Here is an 11301-nt window from a genome sequence, read left to right as displayed (position 1 = left end):
TAAAAAATATTTTTTCTATAATTATCATATTAATTTATGCCAATTTGTTATATAAAAGTACTTCTAATAACAACTATCCAAACACTCACACTTCTCAAAATCTATTCTTCCCAAAATCTATTTTTTTCAGAATCTATCTCTAAAAGCTATTCTCCAAACCATGGTTTGGTTTCATCCAAACACACCCTTAGTCTACAAGGATGAGTTACTTAAGATTTGAGTGATGTTGAAATAGAGGAGTGGAAATCATTCTAAAGTATCCCAAAACAGACCATAAATGTGGGCTTCAACATCACATTTCATAACTTGGACGTAAATGAATAATACTGTGATAACTACACAATTATCTCATTAAAAGCTCAAGTTTGGAACTGAATTTTTTGCAAACTGCTGAGTTCACCTCATTTAAAGATCAAGTTTGGCTAAGCTCATTTACTTGAAGTACAGAGCTTGAATAGTATATTAAACTCATTTACTTAATCAAATTGAACTTGAAAATTTAATTTTGTTAACTTCACAAGCAACGCAAATATAATATCAAGTAATAAAATTATATTGTATATATATACATAAGCATGTACTATGTACTGTGTACGTATGATTTTATGAAAACTATCATCATTAAAAGATTATTTTATTATTTCCTTCACACATTAGAAATATAGAAATTCACAATTTCTTTAGGAAAAATTCTAAAAAAATGACGGTTGAATTTCAAAATTCCAAGTCAGGAATTACCACAAAAATGTACTGTCATTTGCTTTTCGAATGTAGTCATTTTCTTTACAAGTATAGTAACCAATACGGATTTAAAATTTTGAAATTTAACAGTCATTTTTTTGGGATTTTCCCTTTTTTAAGTTCAGTTTATATACATGCAACACGTTTGTATCATATTTATATTCATAGTACCATATTAAAACTACACAGGCTCAGCTCATTTTACAAATCATGATTTTTGCCCCACTAAGGTTGCTCATTTTTTAATGAACAAACCTGACCATGCTAAAACTTCGGTCAGCTCGACTTAATTATGCCTTTCTGTTAAACAGTTGATGGCACCCAATGGTTTCTATACCTAATTTGAATTGAGATTTTTTATTTCATAATTTGTTTTGCTTATTTTTGTGATGGTTGTGATTATGCAGCAACAACAATAAACCTTATCCTACTAGGTGAGGTCATGGATCTTGCCTAGAATAGATCTTCAATATGGATTCAAGGACTGTTGAAAGAGTAATTATTTATCAGAATATATCATCTTGCTCAGATCTGAATATATTGTTTTGAGCTCAAAGATGATAAAATCTTACAAGCATAATATGCAAACCACACTAAAAGATAAAAAAGATCAATTAAAACAAAAATAAGCAAATCAAACTACAATATAGAAAAGATCAATTAAAACAAAGAGAAGAAATTGAATTCATGCCATGCTACCTACTTGTATTATGAATAGAAGAATGCACTTTCACAATAACTAGAACTCGTAAACTTTTCATTGATAAATTCATGAGAATCATGACCATTAAAACAAAATTAAGCAAACCAAACTACTCTAAGAGAGAGAGGGAGAGCCATTTGAAACACTTGCAGAAAAATGAGATAGAAGGTTAGATAATTTTCATCTAAAATATTTTGTTTGAATGCTTAAAATGTTTATGATCATATATTAAAATTTGGTAGACGCAGTACAAATAATATCATACATAAATATTTATTTTCATGAAGACAAAAGCAAAACATTCATATCAAATGGTTATTATATTAATCCACTTATATGACAATCAAGAGAATAATAGACTTATGTCACAAGTACTCGTAAAGAAAGAGAATCTTCTTTACAAGGAATTATGTTCATCATAACAAGTAAATCATATAATGATACCAGTATGTAAATAACCTTAATTGGCTTGTGGTTTTGTTGGACATACAAAAATATTACACCAAACAAGGATATATAAAGCAAATTAAGAAATTCATAAAACGTTAATGGATTTAAGAGAGAGAAGAGGAGAGATAGCCTTTCTGTACATAAAGATAAAAATATGTAGTGCAAGAACAGTATCATACTTGAAATTCAACAGATATACAGAGAGACAACCATATTCCAGGAACACCCAAGTTTATTCCAACATCCAAACATCTAATTCAAATTATGCATGTTTTATAGACATGAATTAAAGAGGCAACCATATAAGCAAGGATTAAAAAAAGTATTCAGGGATGGGTAAGAATTTTGTTCTTACAGCAACTTCAACAAAGTCTTTGGGGCGTCTAATTTTGACAGTAGAACCAAAAATTGTACTTCCATCAAAAGAAAGAGCTGCTGAAGCATCCTCAGCTGTAATAAATTCCACAAGTGCTTGGCCCTTATCTTTGTGCAACTGCAGTAAAGACATAAAAGGATAACCTCAAAAGCATTGCTTTGAGCATAAAAATTTAAATGTACACATTACACATTTGCTATCTCTGAACTCACAATGCAGCTAATACATGGCTGGGCTCCTTGGATAAGGTTTACTCCTGCAGAGAGCAACAGGTTATTGAGAGACTCCATCACAGCTTTCTCAGAAGCAGAGTCAGGTAGATTCTCTAGATAAAGCCTTCTCATAGGCCGGGTAGCCTGTGTCAGTTGGACAGAATCAATGTCAGTGTTCTTCCCTGTTGATGAATCATTCAGATGAGACACAGAAGGCTTCACAGTGACTGGATCCACTGAAGTTGCAGCAGACACATTATGTATGGCTGATGATATTGTAACATTTGACACTTTAAAGGCTGAAGATTTCTCAGTCCCCTGAGGGGGAAGATCCCATCCAGCTCTTTTCTTCTCCAAAGAATGCTTCGATGGAGAAGGAGTCCTGACAGCAGCCTCGGTTTTCCTCTTCCTTGGTGAATAGCCACCAAGTCCGGTTATAGACCCACCATGTCGATGATGGTGACTTCTTGAACGATTAGTTGCTCCTCTACCTTTATCGGCATCAGAATGTGATCTTCTAGAACTGTTCTTTAGAGAATGTGCAGGCAAATCTTTATGCTCTCCATCATAAGTGCGTCTTTGTGCCCTAGGTGAAAATCTAGAGACATTGTTCTTTCATCATGTTCTTGCCTTCCCAACCATGTCCTCTTTGCCCTTGCTTCTTCATAATGTGACTTTACTGATTCTTCCCTCTCCTTCTTTTCCCCATCCTCAGGATCAGGATTTTTCCCCAGAGAGTGCTTCCTTGCAGCACTCCTATCTTGGACCTTATCTTCATCTACAGTTTCATATTTGCTCTTGGATTTTCTTCCATATTTTCCTCTACCCTCTGGATGTCTATCCTTACTGCCTATATCTAAATGATGCTTCTTTTCAACTACATTTTCAGAATGATCACTTGACCACTTTTTCCTTTTCCCCAATCATATGTATCTTCATTACGATTCCTTTCAGTTTTATATTCCCTAGGACTTTCATCATCTACAGTACGATACATCTTCTTTACTTTCCTTTGAGATCTTTCCCTATCTATTTCTAAATATTTATCCCTACTAGTTGAATCCCTTATTCGTTTGTTTTCAGCTTCATGCTCAGAATTATCAATCACCCTTCCATCATTTTTCCTTCTACTATGCATCTCTCTGCTAGTTTTACTATTTTTATTTATCCAGCCCATATTACTTAAATCAGCACATAGTTTGGTTTCTGAATCATAACCTCCTCTGTCTTTCGCACCAGCTAAATTATATTCCTTTCTAGAAGTGCTTTCAGCCTTCTTTCTAGAACTTAACTTCTCTGGTTCCTCCAAGGCATGCTTTTCCACAATGGACGATAAGGTTTTGTCACATTTATAACCCCTCCCTGACTCAAAATAATCAGTAGTATTCTCAGAAGTTCCATGTGATACATTCCAAGCTTCCTTTGCAGAGTCTTTTACTTTTTCAAGTAATTCTTTGTTTTTTCTTCTAAGTAAAATCTCTTCAAGACTGAGTGGCCTGGTCCGAGCTGCACTCTCTACACCCTCTTCATCATATTTATCACCAGAAAGCTTATTACTTTTTCCATGCTTCTTCAAACGTTCAGATCTGCTCATCTTCAGTGATCGAAACAAATTATAAAAAATCACAATCCTGCCAATAGACAAGGGAAAACATTAGTGAACAAGCACATTTCAACATAATGGAAGTTTCAAAAGCAACCCCCAAACAGATTGTGTGGCATGTATGGAGAAAAACTATGGTATCAACAACAAATTTACATGGTCTATGCAATAATATAAGCAAAGTGAGAGGAAGCGGGAGATTCTATTCAACCATTAACTAGTTCATGACTTCATATGAGTAATACAAGAATGTCATGAAAACATCAACAAAATATCAACATAATAAATACAAAAGTTCCTCACATTCTTCTACAATCTAAAAATCTAAAAGCAAACAAAATTATAGGACCTTCTTTTCAAAAATTAAGCGTCCTCCAAAGCTTCCCTTTTTTTTTCAGTGCCCGCGCATGTTACACATCATCATGCATCATCATCCATGTGATATATCTTCAATCAACAATTTCATTTAACAGAAGGCAGTGAAAGCCCTCACAAGAAAACACTTCATAGTTAAATTTATTTTCTTCTTGACATAGTCATAATTAGGAGAATTATAAATTATAACTATTGAATATTACTGCATAACTAGAGATTACTATTTCTACAATTACGACTATTACTGACTTGTAAGGAAATTTTTCCACGATTTCACACTCTAATACTATCAGCATATAGCAGATAATTTTTTTTATTCAAATTTCCATTATCCTTCTGTATTCAAGAATTTTTCAGTAATAGCCCAATCAATCTACTATTATACAACCCTGAACTGCATTAAGTGAGAGATGCTAAAAAAGCACATGCCCAAATAAATCAAGGTGGTTAATATAATAAAATGCTAAAAATTACGCTATATAAACCAAAATAACTAATTGCAAGTTTGAAGGAACACTTAGACATATAAATTAACTATTCAAACATCACAATTGCAGTCATATGTGATATCAATCATCAATCGGACTGACTAGGTTACTAATACCACCATTCACGGATAATAGTCATTAAAGCTCATGCTAATATTGAGCATAGTTATAAAACGTTAAAAAAACAGAGATCATAAATATCATTTTAAGGTGAGGATGACTATTTTGTCCTTATTTACGGATTACTTATTGGGTTGAGTTTCATAGTTCTCCTGTTACTAACAAAGTTATACAGAGTCAAAATACTTGAGCTAGACCCCTAGAAAACTAGCAAGGAGAAATAATAGCAACAAGAAGGAGGGATAACATCAGTTAAGCTTGCAAGAAAAGAAGCAGATGATATCTAAATTATACTTGGCAAAATGAATGTGAATGATAGAATGGAGAAATTATAATGGGAAATACATCTACTTAAACAACTCCTCCTTCCACCTTCCCAATTCCAAACCCTAAGTAAATGGGGGCAACGTCGTCACTGACTATGGCTGGCGAAGACCGAATTCCTAACGACCACAATTACAAATGTATCGCTAACTCTAAAATCGAATATACACGTACACAGCCAACAAATGCTCTTTAACATCTTAATTACCAGTGCATTCTTCTTTAATCATCTTTAGCGTTAGCTGTCCTCTGAACCAAGGTGTCTTTCAAGACAGGCTTTTAAATCCCAAACTGAAGGCAAATATACTCACTACTAAAATCACTGGAATAAAAAAATAGTGCAACAAATGTATGAAAAGCTTTCCTAAATACTAATGGCTTCCTCAATAGAAATTTAGAGGGGACAAAATCAATATTGCCGCAACCATGACAACCATTAATAATAAAAAAATAAATTTAATCACTACACAAGAGTGCAGTGTTAGCAGCGACGAGAACCTGGGGAAAGATGATTGCCCGCGGCGACGGAGACGGTGGCGATAGCAGCGGGGAAATGAAGCGAAGCACGGACTAATGAGAAGGGCAAACCAGAAACGGAGGAGCGGAATGATAAAATCCGAGTGTTGGTGCTGTAAGAAATATGTTGCGCAGCCCGCCTGGCTATTTGGTCGATGATGTTTTATGTTTCTAATTCTACAATCAGAAATTGCCTACAAATTATCTCGAAATTGGCTTAATTGCTTCACAGAATTTTTCTACTTGTTATAAATATTGCAATTGCAAATTGCAATATCTTTATTATTATTATTATTAAAAGCAGAGACCAAAGCACCCTCAGTTAGATATGAGAATCAGGACTGGCTCGGCCCTCCAGGACTGGCCCTTCAGGACTGGCAGCCTTAAAAAGGCCGGCCCTTCAGGGCCCAATTTTCAAAAATATCTCAATTTGTTAGGCTTAACCCTTAAGTTAACAGGCTCAGGACCAGCCGGGGCTTTTGGCCCACTTAAAAAAAATATTTTTTATATTTCTTATATTTTTTATTAAAAATGAAAATAAACCAATGAAATTGTTAATAAAAGATATAAATATAAATAAAAAATTAAATCACAAATACAAAATATCATCATATATAAATATCCATCAACATTTAAGAACATCTAAAACATTCATTAACAAGATAGCAACATCCAAAAGTTTTGTCTATAGTGCAATTGTGCAATAAATAAACACTATCATTAATCTTTTGAAATTTCATCATCACTATAATCAATTATTCTTCTTCATAAGTATGCTTTTCTTTTGTAACAAAAATATTAAGTTTTTCTTCTTTATATTTACTTTTAAATTTTGCAATCTACCTATTATTTTATTTTGATGTAAGAAACATTATTGTTGAAACTCATGAATTTTAATTTAAATTATAGAATCACAAGTTATATAAGTATAAAAATACTTTATTATCAAATATATATATAGTTTAAAAATATCAACATATATAATATAAGCCAAACCATTATTAAAGTCCAATAAATTAACCCATTTTTTAAAAATTTAATTGGATAAATTATTATCTAAAACTAAATAAATCAAATCATTATGTAAAATTTAATTTTAAAATGATAATAATAACTAAATATTTGAAATATTATTAACAATGTAAAAAATTAATAATACTAGAATTACATAAAAAAATTTAAAAAATTATAAAAAGACTAAACGGGCCGGCTCTCGACCCTCCAAGGCCTGTTTCCCATTTGAGGGGAAAAATTTCAAGTCCAGCCCTCATAATTTCAGGGCTTAAACGGGCCGCCCGACAGGCTTGACCCGTTTTTTCCCGGCTCTATCCTCAATTAATGTCACATGGCAGATAAATAGAATGAATTTTTAAATGGAAAAAACAAGGGAAAATTGCAAATAAAGACCCTCCAATATATAAAATAGCTATTAGGGACCTTGAATTTGGAAAATAGCTTCAAAGGACCCGGTCCCAAATTGCAAATATGAAATGATGGTAGAATGTCCAAAATGCCCTCTGTTTTTTCTCTTTCTTCCTCTCCAGATCATCTTCTTCCGACCTTGCCTCCTCATTTTCCACTCTCTCTTCTCTCTTTCCTCTCCAAGTTTCCTTCCCTCTCTTCACTCCTTTCCCAAAGTATATGGAACTTACAATGTCTTTCGGTAGCCCTCTCTTCATTGTCATCACCTGTCACTTTCTTCTTATCTTGCTTAGCTGCTCTTTCGTCGATAATGAAGCCTCTTCCATCATTCTCTCTGTTGCTGTGGAAGGAGAGGAGAGTCAGGGAGTTTGAGGGAGAGTGACAGTTATTTGCAATGCTTGTAATGTTTGCTTGCAATGTGTGCGATGATTGCTTGGTGCTGAGACAATGCCCAACAAATCTGGATTTTTATTCTTCATTTCTATTTTGATTTTCAGCTTGTGTTCATAATTGAAAATAACAAGTTTGATAAGTTGTTGAAAATAACAAGTTGACACATTCTGATACCCACTTCATGACAAGTTCAGTAATGCGAATAACAAATTTATTAAGGCAAATAACAACTTCTGATAAGCAATTCATAGAAATTCGACTTTCTGTGTTAAAATGACAACATTTTCATATTTCTTTAGCAGATGACAAGTTCTGATACACAATTCATGACAAGTTCAGTAAGGCGAATGATAAGTTTAGTAAAGCGAATGACAACTTCTGATAAGCAATTCATAGAAATTTGAGTTTCTGTGTTAAAATGACAGGTTCCCATTAGGTTTTCATACTTTTTCTGTTAAAATGACTGGATTTCCACATTGATTTATCAAATGACAGGTTCACAATAAAAAATGACAAGTTTCCATAAGATTTTTATACATTTTCATACTTTTTTTTGCTAGAATTACAGTTTGCACATTTCTGACAGCAACAACTTCTGATAAATACGAAATGACAAGTTCAGAATGAAAAATGGCAAGTATAGCAAATGACAAGTTCCCATAATGTTTTCATACATTTTCATACTTTTTCTGTTGGAATTATAATTTGCACATTTTGACAGCACCCACTTTTGATAAACACGAAATGACAAGTTCATAATGGAAAATGACAAGTTAAGTATGGCAAATGACAAGTTCCCATAACGTTTTCATACATTTTCATACTTTTTCTGTTGGGATTACAATTTGCACATTGCTGATAGCAACCACTTTTGATAAACAGTAAATGACAAGTCCACAATAGCGAATGACAAGTTCCCATAACATTTTCATACAATTGTAAATTTCTCTGTTAAAACAACAATGTGCAGATTTCTGACAGCAAACACTTCTGATAAACAGTAAATTACAAGTCCATAATAGCGAATGACAAGTTAAGTATGTAAAATGACAAGTTCCCATCACATTTTCATACAAATGTAAATTTCTCTGCTGGAATAACAATGTGCAATTTTGACAGCAACCACTTCTGATTAACATCTTTCATCATTTCCTCCTAATGTATAAAACTATAGCACCAGAACTCTTATAAGCTCCTCAAGAAGCATGCTCATATCAACACTAGTGGCAAATGCACTATAATGATCATATTCACTCACAAGTGCATCCTCAACCATGAAATCCCAAATGTAAATTGTCATATCATATGAACAAGAAACCATCAAATTCTACATATAAGGTGAGAACTTTATTCGTTTAGCACTGTATTTAGGGCTCGTTTGTTCCTCACATCCCACACCTTGATCGATTTATCCACCGAAATACAATAATCATACTTGATTTCCACAATTTAGAGCTTGTTTGCAATTATCAGAAGTGGGTGCTGTCAAAATGTGCAAATTGTAATTCTAGCAAAAAAAGTATGAAAATGTATGAAAACGTTATGAGAACTTGTCATTTGCCATACTTAACTTGTTATTTTTCATTGTGAACTTGTCATTTCGTGTTTATCAGAAGTGACTGCTGTCAGAAATGTACGAACTGTAATTCCAACAAAAAAAGTATAAAAATCTTATGAAAACTTGTTATTTTCTATTGTGAACCTGTCATTTGATAAATCAATGTGGAAATCCAGTCATTTTAACAGAAAAAGTATGAAAACCTAATGGGAACCGGTCATTTTAACACAAAAACTCAAATTTCTATGAATTGTTTATCAAAAGTTGTCATTCACCTTACTAAACTTGTCATTCGCCTTACTGAACTTGTCATGAATTGTGTATCAGAACTTGTCATCTGCTAAAGAAATCTGAAAATGCTGTCATTTTAACATAGAAACTCGAATTTCTATGAATTGCTTATCAGAAGTTGTTATTTTTCTTGCTAAACTTGTTATTCGCATTACTGAACTTGTCATGAAGTGGGTATCAGAATGTGTCAACTTGTTATTTTCAACAACTTATCAAACTTGTTATTTTCAATTATGAACACAAGCTGAAAATCAAAATAGAAATGAAGAATAAAAATCCAGATTTGTTGGGCATTGTCTCAGCACCAAGCAATCATCGCACACATTACAAGCAAACATTACAAGCATTGCAAATAAATATCACTCTCCCTCAAACTCCCCGACTCTCCTCTCCTTCCACAGCAACAGAGAAAATGATGGAAGAGGCTTTATTGTCGACGAAAGAGCAGTTAAGCAAGATAAGAAGAAAGTGACGGGGGATGACAATGAAGAGAGGACCACCAAAAGACATTGTGAGTTCCATATGCTTTGAGAAAGGAGTGAGGAGAGGGAAGGAAACTTGGAGAGGGAAGAGAGAACGAAGAGAGAGAGGAAAATGAAGAGGAAAGGTCAGGAAGAAGATGATCTAGAGAGGAAGAAAGAGAAAAAAAACAGAGGGCATTTTGGACATTCCACCATCATTTCATATTTGCAATTTGGGACCGGGTCCTTTGAAACTATTTTTCAAATTCAGGGTCCCTAATAGCTATTTTATATATTGGAGGGTCTTTATTTGCAATTTCTCCAAAAAAACAATTGAAATCTCATACTATCACAAGTTTATTTAAAATTTCCTAACTTCAAGGAATCTTGAACGTGGGTTTTTTTTTTTTTGGTAATATATGGTAGTTGTCAAATTGCAAAATTATATATTTTAAGCATGCTCAGTTAATAGCACATGGCAAACTCTCCTCAAAGATAAATAGATTGAATTTTTAAATGATAAAACAATTGAAATCCCATGTTACAAATTTATTTGAAATCCCATATTACAAATTTATTTAAAACTAGATGCCGTACTTTGTGCATTGCATGAGTTGTTAAGTAAGGACTTTTTTCATTAGAAGAACTCACTATCAGTGTTTGTGTATCAGGTAAAAATGACATTATGGGAAACCTCATTGTAAACAATATTTATTATTTGGTTTGTTGGCTTCTTTCTTTTTTTTATATACTATCTAATATCAGTACTTTAAAACCCTCAATACTTTTTTACCTTTAATAATGCTACATACAATTGTCTATGTGAGAACATCGGTATTGGTAGATAAAGCCCTATCCTTTCCATTGATTATCCCTGCCTTTTGTTAACTGTCATTACAAATGGCACCATAACTAAAAATTGTCTTCTAGTCATTGAAAATAGAAGCTTAGATTCTGGCTGGTTAAGGTCTGTTCTGTGAATTAACACTTCTTTGTCCTTACATGTCCCATTTAATGCAATTGCTGTGATGAAGTATCTTCTAAGTAAGGTAATTCGCAGTCTTGTTTCATTACACAATCTTGCAGATTAATTAATGATTCTTAGAAGCATAATTGGAACATCAACCTTTAACCTTAACACATGCGGCAAAATTCCCAAGCAATTCACTCTGCTAAAAAATTCTATTGTATATAACTCATGCCGCGTATCATCTTCTTTCTATGGAATAATGCAATATTACCCCTGAGTGGCAAATTTGCACCCAAAA

General features: G+C 33.1%; 2 protein-coding genes across 2 annotated transcripts; both read right to left on the bottom strand.

Annotated features, from left to right (window-relative positions):
- Nucleotides 1–2249: 2249 nt before the first annotated feature.
- Nucleotides 2250–3260, bottom strand: LOC114718367 (splicing factor U2AF 65 kDa subunit-like; the record flags this gene model as incomplete). Its single annotated transcript, XM_028903668.1, has 3 exons — nucleotides 3163–3260; nucleotides 2483–3080; nucleotides 2250–2387 (listed from the first exon to the last, which is right to left on the bottom strand). Coding segments are annotated over exons 1-3 (834 nt in total), but the record flags the coding sequence as incomplete, so codon positions are not given.
- Nucleotides 3261–3359: 99 nt separating this feature from the next.
- LOC114718366 (uncharacterized) lies at nucleotides 3360–6063 on the bottom strand. The gene is made up of 2 exons (XM_028903666.1): nucleotides 5891–6063; nucleotides 3360–4113 (listed from the first exon to the last, which is right to left on the bottom strand). Exon 2 carries the CDS (start codon nucleotides 4074–4076, stop codon nucleotides 3360–3362), a length of 717 nt encoding a protein of 238 aa, XP_028759499.1. The 5' UTR covers nucleotides 4077–4113; nucleotides 5891–6063.
- Between the last annotated feature and the right edge of the window lie 5238 nt (nucleotides 6064–11301).

Source organism: Neltuma alba, unplaced genomic scaffold, assembly GCF_004799145.2.
Source record: "Neltuma alba isolate B1F8T4 unplaced genomic scaffold, ASM479914v2 tig00011840_pilon, whole genome shotgun sequence".
Classification (NCBI taxonomy): domain Eukaryota; kingdom Viridiplantae; phylum Streptophyta; class Magnoliopsida; order Fabales; family Fabaceae; genus Neltuma; species Neltuma alba.
This window is presented reverse-complemented; position numbering and strand designations above follow the sequence as displayed.

Bases quoted from the DNA above. Each gene is read 5' to 3' on its own strand.
- LOC114718366 (XM_028903666.1), bottom strand. From the start codon at position 4,076: ATGAGCAGATCTGAACGTTTGAAGAAGCATGGAAAAAGTAATAAGCTT.